Genomic DNA, 20,960 nt, shown 5'->3' with positions numbered 1-20,960 from the left:
ATTCTTGGGATGAATCAAAACTGACCTGAATCATACTATGAAGGATAGAATAAAAACGGGTTAAATGTTACAGCATTAAATAATAGTATCCTTTAAAGTGATTATCATTTAAAGTTACACTTTAGGTGCCATCAACAGGAAGTTATCTTGGAGACAAAAAGAAAACCCTATTAAATGTCTCACCTCTAAGCCGGTGAACGGCAAAAGAAAGAAATTGTCACTGGAAAAAGCAGATGTATTATTAACATGTTGGAGGCACACACCATTCTTGGATTTCATAATGCCGCTCTCTTAGAGCAAGAAGAAATAATTATTCGATGGTCCACTTCAGACCATTTTGGGGAAGTGGGAGGACACGCAGTTTTCAAACTGTTCAAAATGACCTTACAGCTAAGACAGACAATTTCAGAATATTACAAGTGGTGATATCTTAAATAGGCAATAAATGTAAACAGCGTTAGGCCATCAAAATCTTTATTATTCACATGAAATAAATTCTAATATATAAAGACTTCCACAAAAAGAAGAATTGACCTTCAGAAAGTAAATTTTTCTTGAACAAAAATTATTCTGTTCATTTTTTTTTTTTTTTAATCTTCCCATGAAACAATACAAACATACATTAGTTATCTCACTTAACAAATACACACAAAAGTAAACATGGAAATGTCCATTGTCCCTTTCTGTGCCCGGTCCTGCAGAGACTGCACTTCAGACAGTGTCTGCCTGCTTAAGTCGTGCCTGTATGAAGGGACTTAGAGTGAGGGGGCTTATTGATCGTCCTCCATGAGTGAAGTCCAGGCATTAGTTCCAGCAGGGTGAGTCGACAGCTGTCCATGAGCCACTCTACTGGGCCTACATCGCAGGGCTGAGTGGAGCTGGGATGTACACTTTTGATTTTGATCTCCCCAACATCACTTCTATTGACCGATGCACTGTCCTGCGCTTTACTTGCTGAGAGCAGCACTTGCTGAGGCCTAGCTGGAAGCCCGGACACAAGCCACCGTTGCATTATCCAGGCTGCCGTTGACAATCTTGTGATGATGAATCTTCCATGGTCTGTTGAGACCTAGCCCTAATCACTGCTGTCATCTACTGGCAACTGCTGTATCCACTGACCACAGCAATCACAAGTTGGGTTATCATGGTACACAAGACTGGAAATTCCAGTGTTTGTTATCTAGATATAGACGTGCGGACTCTCCAAAGTTACACACTTAGGTCGATCTGTAGTGAGAGTTGTCCACTTTTCCCATTACGTTTTTTCACTGAAGACCAGAAACTTTAATTGGCAGGTTCCTTTATACTTTTAACAGATTTTAATAAGAATTGCCACGTTCTTCCAAACCCCAATTTTTGGTAAAGTATCTGATAATGAAGAATGACATTTTGAATAAAAGTCCTTTTGTGTTTGAGAATTTCAAATGTTGGAATCTAAATGCCCACTGCCTACATATTTAAAAAAAAAAAAAAAACTAAATAAATTATAAATAACGAGTTTGGCACAACTGTGCATTAATATTTATGTGTTTATATCAACCAAAATGTATTATTCTGTATCATTTGTGGTAGCCCAGCTGCCTTAAATTTATTTTTTAAGACACATAAAACTCTGAGGGGCTTACTACATGATCTTGTGACACAGATCAAGCTTGCTTGTTCCAGTTCTCAATGTGACTAAGAAAAGAAAAAAAAAAAAATCTTTGTCATCCTGGTGTCTTATAACGTAGCACCTGTGCATAAAGCCAAAGGCAAAGTACACTGATCTATTATTTAGATTTCATTTACAAATAGTAAATTTCCAACTAAAATTTGACAGTTCTTAAAAAAAAAAAAATTAAAGGCTTGTTATGAACACAAAGAACCAATGGTGAGTTACGCCATCTAGTGGTCATTACATAGAACGCAACTACAAAGGGAGGCCTCAAAATACTTCCAAGCTTGCCTGTTCCCACTAATAATTACATTCCTTCCTTCTCTGTTCTTCAAGTTTAATATAATACACCCCAGAGAGTCTTATCAGTTTATGAATCCTAGTGAGTCTCTGGGTGCCCAACCATAATTTTCTTAGCTCTCAGCAGCCTTCGGCCCTCCTCATAGTCATCTTGGTCCACACTGATCAGTAGGCGCACACCCTCTGAGCCGGCTGCATTCCTCAGAGAGTCTGTGATGAAGACACCCTTCAGGGCCTCCAATAGAGCTCCGCTCAGATAGTCACTCCAGAAAGCCTCAAGGTTGGCCAGCTCCGTGAACTTGATGTCGCAGACGATGGAACCCAGGTCTCTGGCACGCAGCAGTGAGTTTGCTTGACTGAACAACTCAAACTGACGCTCCAGTGGCTGACGCTTGTCCGAGGAGACGCCACTGCGGAGCGCCGACTCATGCTCCAGGTATTCAGCCCGGACACGCAGGCGAATATCTGATAATGGCAGAGGGAGGAGGAAGTAATGATGGACAAAAGGGTGAGTAGCAGAAGGGAGAGAGTGAGGGGGTCAAAGTAATGATAGTGAGTACAGAGAAGTGAAAAATGAGAGTAAGGCAAAAATAGAGCAAGAAAAGGGCAGAGGAAAGTGAAAGATTAACCAAAAAAAAAAAGTAGAAGTCAGACAGTGGACAGAAAAGGAGGGGTTGTGAAGTTGAAACAAAGGGGAGAGAGAGAGACACACAAACACAACAATGTTAAAAGATGGTTCAGTCAACTCTATGCAACACATTAAAGCATAAAAAGGCTCAGAGTTTCAAAAAGGAGACTGTAGAGGATTACTAACTGGACTGAACATTGTACACTTAACTATTTCATTTGACCAATTCCTGACAAAATACGCAAATATGGTGGTGGAACAGGGCAAATTGTTATTTACAAAGGGCACTGGACTTAGACCAACCCATGTGAACTTGTGCTCAATACAACTACAAGCCCCTCTGTCTGCTTCAGTGAAAGATATTCAGAGCACTGAGAGAAATCATCTTTGGCTGATCCGGTTGTGTAGATCCTTTTTTTTTTTTTTTTTTTGGATAGGCAATTCCTTTTTAAGGACTTCTAGTTTTTAGCAACATGACTGATTCAGAAGAAGCTGGTGCATGAGAATTTTCTGTACGACAGCCTGCATGGTCCTCATAAATCACGGCTGTAGCATTTATATAACGAATACATTCAAATGAACTTGGCACCCTGAGCAAATATTGCAGTGGGAGTAACAAAAACAACTCAGCAGTGCCAAGCCCAGAAGCGGCTTTTGTTCCAGTTGGGTGTTTAAAAAGGGAAGATTCATTCAGAGCAAAATAGCTAATGCTGGGAATAGATAGCGTCTGGAGTTCCGCAGTAACAGGACTGGTGGTCATGCAACAGCACAGCGAGAAAGATTAGAGGATACATACTGTACTGAGCAAGAGCAACGCTGAGATCATCTCCCATGTCATTATTCCAGAGCTCCAAGTGGGAAATCAGCTTCTGACGGCTTTTGCTGCAACAAAAATCCATTCCTCCCATTCAAACCCCTTTAGTAGATGTAAACAGTATTTACCAGCAACATTTCTTCCAGAAACATTCTTATTAGAGTCTCAGTGAAATAATGTGCAGAAGCGGCTTTTTCATATTTGCATCTAAATGCATGATGGAATTTTAAGCAAAAATAAATAAATAAAATAAAAACAAACAAAACTTACAAAAAGGAGTGCTGAGACTTAAAACAAACAATGGCTCAGAAAAATATAAAAAAATCTGCTTTAAATGTTAGAAGATGAAACTTATTTTGAAGAATTAAGCAGCACATGGTCACATAACAGAATACATCTTCGCATGAAATGGACCCCGTTATTTCTGTAAAACTCACGCTCGACTTTGACAAAGACAATAACCAGAGTATAAGCTAAGTACTATCACAAGACACCTGTCTTGAACTCTTAATCAAGTATGTAATAGTTAAAACAGTTCAAGTGTAGCGACAGTATTTAACACAGGTTTTGACCTGAGTCACATCTACCCCTCTTTGCAGCCACATTTTGTTCGGGGCTTTAGGGAACAGCGCAAGACTTAAGAGGGATAAAGTTTGGAGAATGCCAACATTAGAAATGCAAATGTTGAATTAAAGCATCGATTTTGCATCTCTTAACATTTGTAGGAGAGCAATAAGCAAACAGTGGCTTTGCAGTCACACTTCACACGTCTGTAATTAGATTACTACAAAAACAGACGACTGGTTCAAAGGGGACACTAAATCAATAAGATTTTAAGATGTTAAAAATATGCAGAGTTTGAAATGAAAATCATTCGAATTAAACTCATCTACAAAAGAGATCCAAGAGGAACAATTTTCCCTCAAAAAGGAATTATGGAACAAGGATATAAAGTGCCAACATTTCACAAGAAATCCTTGATTAATTAATTAATTTACATTTTTGTTTATTAAATCATGTCTGTATTACAATGTTTGAATAAATAATGTTAGACTAAATAACTTTTCTTCAGGTCAATCAACAATACATCCAGATAGCAGTTTGATGCATTACAGTCAGAAAACCCTTTTTATTCCCTAAATTATCACCGTCACTAAAGAATGTAAAACATCTCTAAAAAGTATTCATCCCTTTTATATGTTCATTTAATATTTAGTAGAGTACTGAAGTTTGGCCAGGACTATAAATGAAGGCCAGCATTACAGATACTTCAGTGACCTTTTCTCTAAGTAATACTTTAGACTATATGGGACATTGGTTTAATATCATGAAATAAAGAGCATAATGTATTTGTGCAACAATTAGTGAAGAAGAGCACTAAGAGGCCAACAGAAACTCTGACCCTGGAAATACTTCCTACAAAACCAGTGGGCTAATGGTATTGTTGGTATTACATGGTATTAACTGTAAGTTGGTATTACAAAAATGCAAGTTCCACACAGAATTAGGTTTTTTTTTTTTTTTTTTTAATTTTGTCCAATATGTTCACAAATCAGTAATTTCTCACCACTAGAAATGCACTATCCCCACATGCGTGTTGGTGGCTGCATCATGCTGTGTGGAGGCTTCGCTGCAGCAGCCCGTGAAGGTAGAGGGTAAACTGAACGCTGTAAAACTCCTGAGAATCCTGAAGGAAACCTTTTGCAGTCTGAGCCAGATACATTTTCAGCACAATAACCCCCCCCCCCCTTGCATTCACATCAAAGTCTGCATTTGATGATCAGTATCTAAAGATAATCTATTATAATTAATATCAAAAATAAAATGTCAAATACAGCTAATAATAAATATTTAGATCTGCATTTTAGCATTTTGAGGTGTGAACTGTCAAAGAATCTATCTTGAAAGGGGAGCAAATTACTGCAGATAATCTAACTTTATCGAATATTCAGTACGAACAGAGCAAAATATAAAGTCCAAGCACCAATTTGACCCTTTGAATCATTATGGTGTGTAAGGGCTGAGGGTTCGATAAACACCTGCCCTTCATGCAATTACTCCATTTATGGATGTCCTCCATTTCGCCTTTCCATTTCATACTGAGCAGGATGGAGGCCGAGATAGTGACACTGAGGAGGAGCCCATTTAAAACCACAGGAACACAGTGATAGTCATTTTGTTAGGGTTACAGAGCACTTCACGCTTCATCACACACAGAGACATCCACTTAGACAGGACATTAGGAACCACAGCTTTCATTTTCTCACTTTAAACACCAAGTCCGTTTGGCTCCTCATCTCACCCCACCAAGAGGAGAGGAGGGAAAAAAAAAAGAAAAAAAAAGAGTTTAAGTACCCATTTACGAGGAGTCACTTGGCACGGAGAGCTTCAACTCTTTATCGATCCATTTTTCTGTTGAACAACTGACCAAGAGAGTGGAGAGTTAGGGGGGATATTGAGAGACAGGCAAAATATCTGTGTCTGCCTGATGAACTTTTTCCCCATAGATTAAAACAAACAAAAGAACTCATCTGTACCGTTTTGTGTAGTTTGAATATTTACTGTTCATTCTCTCCTTCTCTTTGTGTGTGAGGATATAGTTTTCCTGACACACAGGTTGATCTGTTTAGAACTGCGAACACACAGAAAGGAGAGAAACAGACAAGCACAAGCGGGTTGGATATTGGTTAACTGGACTGTCCCCCCAACTCCACCCCACCCCACCCCACCCCCAACAAGCAGGCATGGCACAGCAGTCATTTCTCAGTTTTAATCAGGTTTCTGTAAGGCCAATAGCTTGAATCGCCAAGTTAATCAGCTCGGGAATGTATTTACTGTTGCTCTCAACTATAGCATGGTATTATCTAAGTGGGATACTTGGATTACCCTTACTTTGACCAAACCTCTTAACCTTACCTTCACTGACCCATTTTTTTTTTTTTTAAACCACACCTTTAAAATCAACAGTGCCAACCAAGTAAGGTCCTTCACAAGCACCCCATTTAGACAGCACAAAAACACTACTGAGCTGAAGGTACAAACACCTTTAAGACATTTGTAACAACAGTTGTCATATTGTCAGAATGTAATTGAGATACTTCACTGAAAATGATCTAAGAGATGAATCATGACAAGAGTATTTGAGGTCTGTTCAAATGCTATGGGCCAGCATTGGACTGAACTGCCCTATCTATCTCTGCTGTGTCTCGACAAACGCACACCGGGGCTCACACAGGGCACAGAGATAAGATACAGCATGAGCTTCCTTCAGCAGAGCACAGTTCGGTGATTTTCCCCAGAACGGCTTGAGTAAAGGTTACACAGGCATTTTTTTTTTTTTTTTTAAAGAGCTGTCTGTTGGCAGCCATTTTAGATTTGCTGCAATGGAACAGGAACAGGACTCCATGCCCAATTAGGATTTTTTTTTTCGTGTGTGTGTGTGTGTGTGTGTGTGTGTGTGTGTGTGTGTGTGTGTGTGTGTGTGTGTGTGTGTGTGTGTGTGTGTGTGTGTGTGTGAGAGAGTGTGTGTGTCTCAAACATCCAGAGCTGGCAATGTGAAGTTTCAGTTTGCCAAGTTAATTTGAGTCAGTTCAATCACAAGGCAGCTATTTATAAGCTTGGTATGTCTCCAAAGCAGTGTTAATTTCGTTGACGAACTATTTTCGTCATAGTTTTCGTCAACGACCCTTTTTTTCATGACGAAAACGAGACGATAACTAAACAAAAACTACCTAAAAGGATAAATACGATGACGAAATTAATTGACAGTTTTGTCAACGAATGAAAACGAGACGGACGAAAATGCTTGGCAGGGACGACATCCAATCAGAACTGATTTAATTTTGTGACAGGGTGGGTCAAGTTAGGAAAACATCCAATCAAACGCACAGTTGCAGATCTAAACCTGGGAAGGCCACACTAGCCTGTGAATTTTTCAGGCAGAGCAGGCCTACTCATCAATATTTTATTGTTATGCTCAATAAACAAGGTCAGGTAAGTAATAATATTGTTTAATATGTTTGTGTGTATATTGGTCTTTCAAGCATTAATAATATTCCATAACTTTTGATAAATGTTTAATTTTGTATAAGTGTGTATAATGACTAATTCAAGGGAACTGAAGAAAAAGCATTTCCCACCCTTTATATTTTAGTCAACTGAATCGACTGTAGATAGTCGACTAAAACTAAAACTATTCAGATGACTAAATTAGGACTAAAACTAAATTACAATTTTGTCAAAAGACTGACTAAAACGTTATCAAAATTTGCTGTCAAAATTAACACTGCTCCAAAGGGTTCAACATATGCAGTGATAACTTATACTTTCACAAACATGTCCAAAATATTTCCGTTTCGTCTTTGCAGGATATGCACTGCTCGCTATTGCCTCTGTGTTAAACTCTTCAGCATATTAAACCCAATTTATATTTCACTGTAACCTCAACCACGGATAACCTAGATCTTTATTTGGGTTAGTCATCAGATGTTACATTTTCTTTATAAATAGTATCAGACCTCATTTAGGCTAAACAGTTTTCATTTCTATATTAGTACCGAAACTTTTACCACAGCTAAAACCTCCATGATTTCATCTGGTGTTAGAAACTCCACCTTCTTATATGAGCAAAGGCCAGGACTGGTGGATCATGGCCATTTATTCTACCTTTGAGAATATGCATCATTCAAACTGAACAGTAGTAGGCTGAAGGACTTTGCTTCAATTCTGCTGATTCCCTTGGCTGGCTGTTGAATTTTATTAATGGCAGCAAAGCAGACATTTGTTTTCTGTAAGCGTCACTGTTAGGTTGAAGCTGCCTTTCTGTATTTTGTAATTCGGGTGGTCCAAGAGAAAACTAGACTTCTGCAACTTCCCTTGGCTCTCTTTTCAGGCTTTAGAAAAAAAATCAAGCCCATGACTAGAGGCTTTGACCAATTAGGTCTTTCCTGAGAGAGAATTGGCTGTTCTACAAAGACATGTGACACCCTTCATATGATGAAAAGTTTAATGAACTGTGGAAAGTCCTGCAGGACAATTTGAAATGACAACTCTGAAATGGAGGACGGGCCTGATCAGAAAGAGCCTAAAACAGAGTCTGACAATACGCGCACATGCTGTATTTTCCCTCAGTTACTACGCTGCCAACTTAATTTTCCTGCAAGATTTAACTGTTGCAGTGGTTTCCTGGATATGTAGGCAAATTAACCATTCAAGAAGGTGATGAGTAGCTATGCTATCAGCGTGGCTGATAGCTTAGTAGTCACAGTAACCAGCGTCATTTATGTGCATATAGAGTATGCACATGTACATATCATCATCTAGTTGGAGGGTGTTAACACTATACTTTTATTTATTTTCAAGACTCAGCCACATTTACTGGCTATTACAGCTGGACATATTTGTGAAAATAAGTTCCCCTGATTTCAAATATCAGGGAGTTTAAAAATACTTTTGCTACATGCTTCCTCTTTTGGTATGGTCTGAATAAAAGCAAACTGACTCAAGGTTTCCCCAAGATCACTGCACACACATCATATTTGAGGCTTACTGCTGAGGACTCTGTTAGTTCTGTGAAACACTGACACCAATAACTCTTGGCAGAAATAGATAGGAAGCTAAAACTCTCAAATATATATTTTTCTCGCTTCCACAGTGCACAACACTAAAGGACATTACAGGATGACGTTTTGAAAGTAGATTATGTTTTCTGAGGGAGACAGGGTAAGGAGCAGCTACATTATGATACACAAGCATCGTATACAGAGCAAAGCGGCAGCACCAACCCCTGCTGTAACAAGGGGGAGAGCCTCTTTTACCTTAGGCATCGGCCCAGACTTGTGAGAGAGCGCATGACTGAGTTGATCACGCACACTGCAGTATGTGCGGACAGAGTGGAGTGACAGACTTTTTTGTTTTGTTCCTCAGTCTCCATGATCCATTGTGTCTTAGGTTACTCGATCTGAGTCACAATCTTGAGTCAACCTGGTGGAATCAAATGTGGAGTCAAGACAGCAACAGTTTATAGTCACAGGCACATCACTCATCCTGAGTAGCTAAGAAAGGCTGTCCTTAATGATTTCTCTCACTTTTCTTTTTTTTTTTTTTTTTTAAATGAAGTCAGAATCATCACGCTTTGTTGTAATAAGTATTTCTGACCAATAGGCAAAGATGGACATTCAAAAGAAGTTTGGGAAAGTCTACATGAATGACTACGAAAACTTCACACAAAGAGAAACTGATGTTAGTATTATCTCGGTCTTTTTGTACGAAGAGAAACTAGCATTGATTTATTAAAGGCAGATAGTAGTTGAAATATGGAAAAGGACATTGACAATGGATTACATAGTGCAGCTTTTCAGTGGAGTTAGACAGCTTCAAACAACTGCTAAGAATGATTTTTTAGGATATGTAAGGTTTGACAGTTGTCAGAACCACTCTGTTTCAAGCTTAGCAGCAAAGCAGAACAATGGCTGTATCTGGTAGTGACTGGACACTTATATTGAAGAGAAAAAAAAAAAATACAAAAGGACAAGACACAGCCTACCAGTCTGCAGTCTTAACAACAGCAGCTGAACACAGTCCAAAAGGTTAGAGTAAAGGTGGAATGAGGGAAAAGAATGTAAAGAAGTCTCACAGGGAGAAACTCAAAGTAACAAAACTCTCTGATGTTGTATAATCAGTTAAAGGGTTATCACTAAGTCTCAACAATGTCATAGTGTACCAACAAAAACACTATGTGTAACAGCTTTAAAAATAGGGATGATGCCGGGCAATTCAAAGGGAAACGCACACGAGGCATCACATTGAGTTCTTAGACCTAAAAAGTAGCTCTAGGGTTTTTAAGCACATTTGGTACCAATATAAAAAAAAGTATGACAACTGTGGTCTGTGCAGCAGAGATAGATGCATCGCTTTAGACTATAATGCACTCAGGAGTTTTCACCAATTGTGACACTGGGTTATATATATTAAAAAAAAACAACTACTTTTTTCCCCCCTCAACGCTGTAACATGTTTTGTGCATCTCCAGGAATAGTTAAAATGCAGTGGCACTTGCGAGCACACCCACCTTCCACATATTTATCTGGTACTAAAAGTAGGTGTACTGCTCTTTGCTCTTTAATTCATCCAGCTCTTCTGGAGTCTGTAAATAACATGTCAAACTTTTTCACTGCTCTGTGGATTTCCACAAAAAAAAAAAAAAAAGCAGCAAAAACACAGCTGTATGCTAGCTTTGTAATGTGAATTTTCTTAAGCACAGAGTCTGTGCTTTTGTGTGTTTCGGGGGTGACAAAAAGAAAAGAAAAATACTTTTGGTATCCAAACTCTAGCTGGGTTTTAGAATAGATAAACAACATCAGAATTAAAGAAACTAAACAGGAAATATGATGATGTCAGGGAGATGTTAATAGGCTGAAAATTAAACACTTGTTTATATAAAGAAGGAAAAATGATCTGCAGGATGAAGGTACAACAGAAGACAACATTTTAAGAATGCATGAGCTGCACTTACCACAGGACACTTTGTGTGGTGCAGGGGGTGGAGGCAGAGGCTGGCCTTGCCTGCTTGTTTTCTTGGACCTACGGCTCCAGCCATTTCCCCTCTTCTTCCTCCGCCTCCGTGTAGATGGCCCAGCCACAGGAGGGTAAATACCTGACAGAAAACACACAGGATGAGTGAGTTCAGGATCACAAGGCATAAGCAAAGACTACTTTTAGTCTTTTCATCTAAACTTTACTGCCAATATTTGCTCACATCTTGTGTACCTGCAGAGTCAATCACCAAAGGCCAAGTTTGAACTAGGAAAAACCTTTTCACATATACACATTATACAGCTATTCATTAAACACTCTATAAATCTATTAATTTCTATCCCAGCAGGGTGGAATGATAACAGAAAGGTTAGAAAAAACATTTTGAGTATAAAATATTCAAACTACTTATTTTGGACAGTTTGTGTCTAATCCAGCAGTCTAAAAACACTGAAGACTTTATTTCAGTCCCAATACTAAAGTACATCGCACTTACCAGTTCCTAATTGTTGTGTGAAAGATGCAAGAGGAGTGTCTGTCTGTCTGCAGCTGCTACTCATTCCAGAGGTACACACTAACTCTGTGCTCTCTATGTTATACCTCTGTCCAATTCTCTCTGGAGATACTGAAAAGCATAAAACACACACACACACAACACATAATGGCAAACCATTTGAGATTAACAACAGCAGTAGACAATCTCAAAATCCTCACCTGTCCTCCTTTTCTTGTGGGACACTAAAGGCAGCAGATCATGACGGGTAAGGACTCTTAGAAGTTGCAGTAGTGGCTCCAGGTTTCCATCACTGAGGTATCCTCTCCTCTCAAGCTGTAGCAAAAGCTCAAGGCCACTCTTGGGTTTTGGGTCAAAAAAGGGGTACTGTGACCCCTTAGACTTTAACTGCCGCCATGCTTTTAGCAGTTGTGGACTCGGGACCACACCTGAATCATCTGGATTGTCCTCACGAGGCTCAACTGTCCAGCCTGCTGGATCAAGAGGATGTGTTGCAGAGCAGGTTTCGTCCAGAAGAAACGACAGCACTTCAATGTCAGTCTCTGTCAGCTGAGAACCGACTACTTCAAAGACTTCATGGAGAGACAACATCCCATAGTAGTTGAGGCACTCTGTTTCATCCCAGTACAGTGAATCCCTGAGCGGGTAGCCTTGGTGATGCACTGTAGCCATGGTCAGGTTTTGCTTATGGACCCTCTCTACCTTTCCACCAGTGACAACACTATTCGGGACATAAAACACACACAGAAAATTTACCGTTATCAAAGTTTCTCAATGTGTAGTAAGATGCATCTAACTACCTGTATAAACCTGATAAGATAAAAATTTTGCATTGTACAGTAGGGCTGGGTACTGAACACATTACTTTTCAGGGTACTGACCAAAATATGTCAGTGCTACTATCAATCTGTGCCAAATTTCAGTACCAAAGAACATTGGATTTGAGAAAGACAGACAGTGAGACCACGTGATGTCACTCCTGGAATGTGCTGAAGAGCAACAAATGACAGGGCAATGGTAGCAGTCGCAGGCTGAAAGCAGTCTCAGGTGTGGTTACTCTTCAAAACTCGACGCAGACATCGCTCTCTGCAACATTTGTGCAAAATGCAAAGCTGCCCACAGCAACACATCTAATCTGTGGAAACACTTGGTCAAACACAAAATACATCTAAAAACTCAAGAGTGATGGCCTGAAAACCAAAGTCAATGAAGAACCTGCAGCTAACTCTAGAAAAACTGTAGTCAGTGTATAAGAAGATGAACCCATGATGATGATGAAGCTTTTAGCAAGGTAAGTAAAAAGTAGCTCTAGGATTTTTAAACACATTTGGTAGTTGGATAAGTTGTCAGAGAAACAGTGTTTCTTTCACTGTTTGTTGACATTTTAACTTTAAAAAAAAAAAAAATACTGCTTGCACTTAAAATTCTTATCAGCATGCCATTTATGGTAAACAAACACATTATGTGACATAGTATGCCCATAACCTTAGTATGTAACCATAGCCAATAACAGCCTAACTTTTTACACATCACACCAGCTGACTCAGCTGACTTTAAAATTCAATTTTAAAAAATTGAATTTAGAAATATGGACTAATTTAGCATGAGATAATTTTAAATCTATTAGGTCAGGCATCAAATCTAAAAGGTCAGGTTTGCTTTAACTACGTGTGGACCAATAGTGTTTATGAGCACAGTCACCCTCCCCCCAAAAGGCCTAATCTTAGTCAGGAAAAAACCCTGTAATGTACGCACACATACTGAATAGTACTTAGCTTTCCTGTAAAGGGTGTTTCTCATTTAACAGGTTTGACCTCTAATTCCTTCCATTTTATATACACTTTGCTTTTTAAATTGCTACTTGTGTAATACAAGTAGTCTGTGTAGTTTAAGCGATAAAACACCGTTCCAACAAAAAGGCCAGACAAATCTAGTGTAGCTACATACAGCAGTATTTAGTAGCCGTCTGTGCTTTGTAGCACAGCTAATGATACTGTTGTCCTAACACTGCAGCGTTACGCCCATTGTCAAGTCTGTATCAAGGCTGTATCAGCTAGCTCAGCTGTTCTTCCCATTTTCAACGTTAGCTCGAAACGGTCTTTAAACACACAATGGACAGCCTCCCCTGTAAAATGTGCCATTTCCATTCGCGTTAAAGAATGCATACTAACCAGCTGGAAGCCAAAGGCACGAGCCGTTCTTCAGACGCCAGGTAGCAATTGATGGAGCAAAATTTCCTTTTTGACAAGTTACGTAACCAGTCACGTTTATCTGAGGAAAGAGCACAACAAGCATCAAGAACTGCACTACAAACAGCTGTTTAGCTAAATAACAAACCTGAAATTAACAGGTGTGCCACACTGAGGGCGTTAAAACATAGATAACATCATTCCCTATACTGTTAAAAAAATAAACCAACCTTTTCCTTTGTATGCATTAGCGATACATGCAAAGGATATCACTTGCTAGCTACTAACATTAGCTTACTTTAGCTACAAATGGGCTGTGTTATCGACAGGCCCTGGGTCATATAAATGTGAACATAAAAAATGCACCAGCAGAAAATATTCAAAGCATTTTAAAGTGACAATAATTCTCCCAAAAAAACTAGGGTAACCAGTGGCGACTCACCTTCCCAGTCCGTAGGATGATCTAGTAACTTCCACAGCAACATGCAGTTGGATCCGCACTACGTCAGCGCTGTGAAATTGACCAATTCCAGCCGTCCGACTTTCACCGTGACGCCCAGTCACGTTTTTGCTTTCGCGGATCTGCTAGTCCGTTCGAACTGATCTCAGAACAGTTTTTCTAAACGGGCTCTTTTATTGTACGGGCGCAAATGAATAAAAACATCTAATTCCACGGCGCTTAACTTATATTATCTCAGCTGCGGCATGAAAAATAAGGAAATAGCAAAACACGACATTGAGCGAGCTTTGCGGTGAAGCTTCTGTAAGGATACAAGCAGAAGAATTTTTCATTGCACTAAGATACACCTAACAAGAGCAAGAGGAGAATTGCTAGATGCTGTCAGTAGGTGGCGGTGTTTAGAACCAAGGCAGCTGCAGGAATATATGTAACATCCACATCATATCCGGGACCTAAAACAGCAACAAAAGGTTTGAGGAAGTCCTGTTTAACGATTTTTCTGCTGTGAGTATATTTAATTAACCCATTGTAAATCTGAAAGCTGAGATTTATTTCTGATCGTTATAAATAGGTGTGCAAAGTTTCGATTCGATAAAATCATCTATTCGCCTCGACTGGAGTGGATGTTAGCAGAGAAGCTAGCTGCGACAGTATTTGAACAACCGTCAGGAGTTATTTGAAAACACCTGGGAGATGTGATGTAGTGTATATATCACGGTTTAGAAACGCCATCTAGTTAAATATTTTATAAGTGAAAAAGTGGGCATTTGCTGGAAATAGCGCTGTGGAATATCCGGGTGTGGTCAGTGATGTGGCATTGACCAAGCCCTTTGCTGACTAACATTTTCCTCTTCTCACTGTGGCTGAGATCCGTCTTTTGAGTGTGTCTCTCTAGCCTGTGGGGATCACAAGACTGATAAATGCAGGCAGATAACTGCTGTTAATCACCAACTTCATACACAGGCTCCCCTATTTAATTAGCAGTGTTTACTCTTTAAATTAAATTTGCAGTTCCAATTTACAGTCACTCAAAATTGATTATTGTCATTTATGTTTTTATCAGCTGATGAAGGCGGTATAGATAGAAGATTTCTATCACATGCTCTAGGATCAGAGATTGTAATGGTATTAAAAGCTACTTACTAGCTATAGCCAGTAAATGGTTGATATTTTGTTTTGAATAAGTACTTAGGGAACATTTAACTGGTGCCAGGATGAAGCCCTGATTCTTCTTCTTCTTCTTTCGGCTGCTCCCCTTAGGGGTCAACGTCAGTGGATCATCTGCCTCCATTTCTAACATCCAACTCTGTCACATTAACCTGCATGTCCTCTTTCACTACATCCACTGAGGACTTCTTCTTTTCTTCCTCCCTGGCAGCTCCATCCTCACCATCCTTTGCCATCCTGGTTGGCTCTGCACATGTCAAACCATCTCCACTTTGCTTCTCTGACTTTGTCTCTTTTAGTCACTTGCAACACCACCTCCAGCTCAGCTTCCTGTCTTTTTTGTGAGTGCCATTGTGCCCAGTCTATATATATCATAGCAGGTCTCATTACCATCTTGTCTCACCTTTGCTATCCTTCTGTTACAAATAGTGCTCGTCTCCACCTGCTCCAATATGCCTGCACTCTCTTCTTCACCTCTCTTGTGCACTGTCCATTGCTTTGATGGTTGATCCCAGGTTTTTAAATTTGTCCACCTTCGCTACCTCTGCTCCTTCACTGTTACGTATGTCTCCCTCTCATTCACATACATGTATTTTGCTTTGCTTCTAGTAACGTTCATTCCTCAGTAGAAGCAAGACAGAATACGCCATCATGAAGCCCAGATTTTGTTATTATTATAATATGATGGTTTAAAACAGCTTATGATTCTAAATATGAACAGAGTTAATACCCAACACCAGTCAACACAATAACTGTTTTTTGGCCTAGTATGAGTGACATGCCTGCCCAACCATGTATACAGTCACATAGCGGGTTTTTTTTTTTCCTGCATCCATCCATCCATCGTGCATATAAAAACAAATTGGCAGCCCTCAAATAAGTTTTAATCAGTTTTTTTAATTGAGGTTTAGTATAGTCAAGCTTAAAAGACAAATTTGTTTATGAGGTGGTCGGAAATAACAACAACAAAAAAAGACTAACACCTTTATTAGCCTTTACAGTATGTGACTAATCACATTAATGTTCAGGGTCACCCCCAAGGACTTATTTTAAGCCAGGGGAAACCCTGCATAGAATTTTTTGAAAATTAATGGCTAAAAGGAACTGGTACTAGCAGAGACATTATGAGTGAGAGAATCCTAATTTGAAATCTATGTGGGAATTACACAATAAAGGTGGCAGAAGAAGTACAGGTTTAAAGGGGACAAAAGCTTTTTTTTTTTTTTTTTTTAAACCTTATTTTGGGGCCAAGTCAGTTAACTTTTAAAGTGTTTTTTACATTCATGTATGTATTCTGACAGAGACTAAAAAGAGAGAGCAGATTTCTCCCATATTGGCTTCTCTTCATTGGCTCTCTGTTAAATCTAGAATAGAATTTAAAATTCCTCTTCTCACCTACAAGTTCTTGAATGATCAGGTCCCATCTTATCATAAAGTCAGATAGTCCCATATCACCCAAATAGAGCACTTCACTCTGCTGGCTTACTTGTGGTTCTTAGGATACTTAAGATTAGAATGGGAGGCAGAGCCTTCAGCTTTCAGGCGCCTCTTCTGTGGAACCAGCTCCCAGTTTGGATTCAGGAGACAGACACCGTCTCTATTTTTAAGATTAGGCTTAAAACTTTCCTTTATGGTAAAGCGTATAGTTAGGGCTGGATCAGGTGACCCTGAACCCTCGCTTAGTTATGCTGCTATAGGCCTAGGCTGCTGGGGGGTTCCCATGATGCACTGTTTCTTTTTATTCACCTCTTTTTACTCTCTTTATAACACACTCTGCATTAATCATTAGTTATTATTAATCTCTGGCTCTCAGCATGTCTTTTGTCCTGTCTCTCCTCTCAGCCCCAATCAGTCGTGGCAGATGACTGCCCCTCCCTGAGCCTGGTTCTGCTGGAGGTTTCTTCCTGTTAAAAGGGAGTTTTTCCTTCCCACTGGCACCAAATACTGGCTCAGAGAAAACCCAAGACAAGATCATGTCTTGGGTTTTCTCTGTAATTACTGTAGGGTCTTTACCTTACAATACAAAGCTCCTTGAGGTGACTGTTTGTTGTGATTTGGCGCTATAAATAAAATTTTATTTAATTGAACTTTTCTTTTCTTTTTTTTCTTTTTTTTTAAATAGATTTGGTTCTATACACAGTGTAGTGAGGCTTTACACATTTGCCTAACAAGAGAAAGATCCCGGGTTCAATCCCGGGAGGAGGCACAAATCCCTTTGGGTTAGGAAGGGCATCCAGTGTTTAAAAAAAAAATCTGCCAAATCAAACGTGCAGAGCAGCAAGCCCTTGTGAGTAACGGAGCAGCTGAAAGTAGCTTCTTGATTCTATACATGCAGTTTTTATGTCTGGATGACCCTTAAAATGAGATCATGTCTCAAAATAACTGCCTAGATAAGCGCCTGGTGGCTGTTCTCCACTGGGTGAGACTTTGCTTCAAGAGAGATTTTAACATTTGTAGTTAAAATGTTTTACAAATGGTATTTAAATTCTGTGTTTCCTCGCTTGCAGTTATCGCACAGCAGAGTCTGTACATGCCATCTGGAGTGCCAAAGGGGGAAAACTGTCAAGTAGACATGGACAGCAAGGCGGGAGATCTGTTCAGTGCTGAGGATGCTCATCCAACTGGCACAGGAGGAGTCGGAGTGCTGGCAAGGTATGCGTTAAAAAGTTTTTATTTTTTTAGTGCTATCTGTCTCAGATTTTTCACACAGTAGAATCGACATGTGCTTCTAAGTCTCTAAAGTCTGCCACTAATGTTTGTTAGCTTACTGAGCCAAAGAGTGATGTAATGTACTTTTTTTTTTTTTTTTTTTTAATATGGCCTAATTTTTGTCAACATATCCGGTTCTAAATGTCTTCGTCTTATTCCATAGGCTCTGGCTTCCCAAAGGCTTATCAGCAAGCGTGGCTAAAGAGTGGTTTGACAAGCGCCGATTGTCCATTCGACCGTGGGCCAGCTTCGTAGACCAACGCAAGTTTTCCAAACCTCGCAACTTTGGAGAGTTGTGCCAGAGGGTGGTGAAAAATGTGGAAATTTACAACAGCAACTACACTTTCATCTTCCTGGGGCTTATCCTCTATTGCATGTAAGCCCCAAAATTGGTTAAATCTGTTTTGGCCAATGAGAAACGAAAAAGGGAGAAGGTGTAAAATAATTAATACTTTCAGCTGTTACGCTGTAATAATTGATTTGAATGTTGATGTTTCCTCTCTTCAGCATCAGCTCGCCCATGCTACTGATTGCCTTGGCTGTGTTTGCTGGTGCCTTTTACATCATTCACCTCAAATCTTTGGAGTCCAAACTGGTCGTCCTCGGTGAGCAAAAGTGTCACAAAATAACTCCTTTACATAAATACCTGATTATTTGTTAAATCAAAATCTTAAGGTTTTCATAACTCTTAACATTAGTGAACAGCTGCTAAAATGAATCTTGCTTGAACAATTAAATGTTAACCAGGCAAGGAGCTGACTGTCCCTCACCAGATGAGTCTGGCTGGAGCTGTTTCTCTACCTGTGTTCTGGTTGGCTGGAGCTGGAGCTGCCGTGTTTTGGGTTCTGGGTAAGCCAAACCACGTGGTACTTGTTCTGCGTTATTGTTCTGAGTTTTTGTGAAAAAAAAAAAAAATCTCAGTAATTCTTAGTGTGTTTTTATGATTTTTGGAAATGTAGTTTCAGCTGCTGTCTGCAGTGCTAACCTCTCTGTAACAGTGGAACCGAAATCTCGTTAATTTTTCTTTTTTTTATGAATTCTGTAAGAAAAACCTTCTTCTTTGTTATTCTTTCTCTTTACACCCATTTTTCCTGCTGTCATACATCCTCCCAGGAGCAACGCTGTTTGTGATTGGCTCTCACGCTGCGTTCCGTGAGCTGGAGGGATCTGACATGGAAGAGCTCCTCATGGAGCCTGTATAAAGAGCAGGCTACGCCCTATCAGCAGGTGCCGGTTGTCATCACGTTGACCCCGCAAATACATTTGCACACAGGGATTGTGGAAGAACTGCTCCTATATATGCTCCTTAGCTTGTGTGTATCCTGTGTTCCCTGTAGTTTACCTTCAGCATGGTATCAAGAATGCACCATGTCATGTTACTGACACCTTTTTGAAGCTCATTTAAGTACATAAATTGCCATATGCACAAAAAAAAAGGAATTTCTTAGCATAAATCTAACTGCACATTCATGCAGATTATATGCCTTTCTCTGCTCATTTTAAACCTTGGATGCCTCTGATCTGTGTAAAATAGTCTCTTGTTCCCTGCAGTATTTCTCAACTTATATCTTAATGGGCTATCTGTGCTGTGCTCTTTGCTGTAGATATTTGGGCTGATACCTTCTCTCTGATTTTAATAATGTGTATAAATTTTCACGCTTCTAAAGAGAATTTGTGATTGTTTCCAAAGGAAAGTGCCATTTAAAGCTTTAAAACTGCATCTATTGGTCATGCACAAATGCACATTTTTAAAAATTATTATTCATGAAAATACAAATACAGATTTAGTCATTCTCATAGGCTTCTTAATATAGATAGGTTGATGAGGGGATGTCTTTTAAAGGTTGGTACTTAATCATGGTATTTTGTATTGGATTATAATTTCCTTGTTGTATGTATACATATTTATTAGCTCAGCTTGGAAATTTCGGGTCTGAAGGTCACATAAATGTAAGATATTTTCTTGAAATTCATCATTCATTTATTTTCTGATGTACGTTGGGTGTTTTGTTTTTATATTTTGTAAGTGCAATAAACCCTTAAGGTAAAGCCAGCTTGTTGGAGTCCAATTCTTTGTTATTTATTTTTTAATTTAGTCTCAAATGAAGTCATAATTCTTTTCTCTAAAGTTGCTACTACAGTTGACTTTAGTTTGTGCATGCATGGCAGGAGCTGTAGTGAACTCGGTGTCCCTCGGCAGCACTTAGTCGGTACATTTTCTCATTATTCTGGTCCAGTCTGAATACACAGTGGAATAGGACACTTCCAGCCCTTGTGGCTCCTCTTCTGTCTCCAGTACACCAAACGCTGCAGCGCTCGCCAACCCCCTCTTGTCCCCCTTTTCATGTGACCCCTGTGACCTGTGCTCTGTGACAGCGCAAGCAAAAGGACCCCATGCTCAGGTTGCCATGGTGATGACCTTGGAGGGCCCCAGTCAGACACACACTCGTCCACAGGAGCACTCGCTTACACACTGCGGCAAAGGCGAGCGATCGATATTCTATTATACGTAGGGTGGCGGGGAGGAGGGGGGGGGGGAAGAGTCGCACTGCAGTGAGCTCACTGCAGAGACACGGGGGAAATTAGAACGAGGGTGAGAGCGTGAGCGTGTTTGTCAGGGAGAGTGACAGAAAGTGGGTGTGCATGTGTGTTTGTGTGTGTGTGTGTATGTATGCGTGGGAGACGGTGGGTTTGTCATTGGGCAGCAGTGGAGCGGTTCCAGAAAGTTTTTGTGTTTCTCCCTCAAAGGGACGTGTCCTAAAAAAATTTTTTTTTAGCTCTCTGTGGCAAAGTGACCTCACACAATACCTAACTCTCACATTACAGAGCTTTACATTATGTATAATTTATTTGATTTGTGTACTTGGTGGGCAATAAGCAGTTCATTTAAAATATATGACCCCTGTGGCTCAGAGAGGCAGCGCATTTGCAGCCCATTCCCTAAAGGTGATCTACTTTGTTTGCAGGAATGTAACATATTAATCAAAAAGTA

The 20,960-nt window shown here is 39.7% G+C and overlaps 2 protein-coding genes and 1 long non-coding RNA gene across 5 annotated transcripts; 1 reads left to right on the top strand and 2 right to left on the bottom strand.

Moving 5' to 3' along the window:
• Window positions 1-457: 457 nt before the first annotated feature.
• dedd1 (death effector domain-containing 1) lies at window positions 458-14,147 on the bottom strand. The gene is made up of 6 exons (XM_030750955.1): window positions 14,075-14,147; window positions 13,615-13,714; window positions 11,644-12,164; window positions 11,426-11,554; window positions 10,910-11,050; window positions 458-2,419 (listed from the first exon to the last, which is right to left on the bottom strand). The coding sequence occupies exons 1-6, from the start codon at window positions 14,115-14,117 to the stop codon at window positions 2,034-2,036; spliced, it is 1,320 nt and encodes a 439-aa protein (XP_030606815.1). The 5' UTR covers window positions 14,118-14,147; the 3' UTR covers window positions 458-2,033.
• Window positions 2,995-7,135, bottom strand: LOC115795150 (uncharacterized). The gene is made up of 2 exons (XR_004021229.1): window positions 5,934-7,135; window positions 2,995-5,819 (listed from the first exon to the last, which is right to left on the bottom strand). It is a non-coding gene; the product is annotated as an uncharacterized LOC115795150 (long non-coding RNA).
• Window positions 14,148-14,399: 252 nt separating the features above from the next.
• rabac1 (Rab acceptor 1 (prenylated)) lies at window positions 14,400-20,021 on the top strand. Of its 3 annotated transcripts, none has more exons than XM_030750958.1 (6): window positions 14,400-14,562; window positions 17,767-17,911; window positions 18,132-18,344; window positions 18,476-18,573; window positions 18,716-18,817; window positions 19,082-20,021. In XM_030750958.1, exons 2-6 carry the CDS (start codon window positions 17,790-17,792, stop codon window positions 19,168-19,170), a joined length of 624 nt encoding a protein of 207 aa, XP_030606818.1. In that variant the 5' UTR covers window positions 14,400-14,562; window positions 17,767-17,789; the 3' UTR covers window positions 19,171-20,021. The 3 variants fall into 3 exon arrangements, with proteins under 3 accessions (XP_030606818.1, XP_030606817.1, XP_030606816.1); XM_030750957.1 differs by having other exon boundaries at window positions 14,456-14,596; XM_030750956.1 differs by lacking the exon at window positions 14,400-14,562 and adding an exon at window positions 15,483-15,600.
• Window positions 20,022-20,960: the final 939 nt, after the last annotated feature.

Source organism: Archocentrus centrarchus, chromosome 16 (assembly GCF_007364275.1).
Source record: "Archocentrus centrarchus isolate MPI-CPG fArcCen1 chromosome 16, fArcCen1, whole genome shotgun sequence".
In the NCBI taxonomy this organism is placed as follows: domain Eukaryota; kingdom Metazoa; phylum Chordata; class Actinopteri; order Cichliformes; family Cichlidae; genus Archocentrus; species Archocentrus centrarchus.
This window is presented reverse-complemented; position numbering and strand designations above follow the sequence as displayed.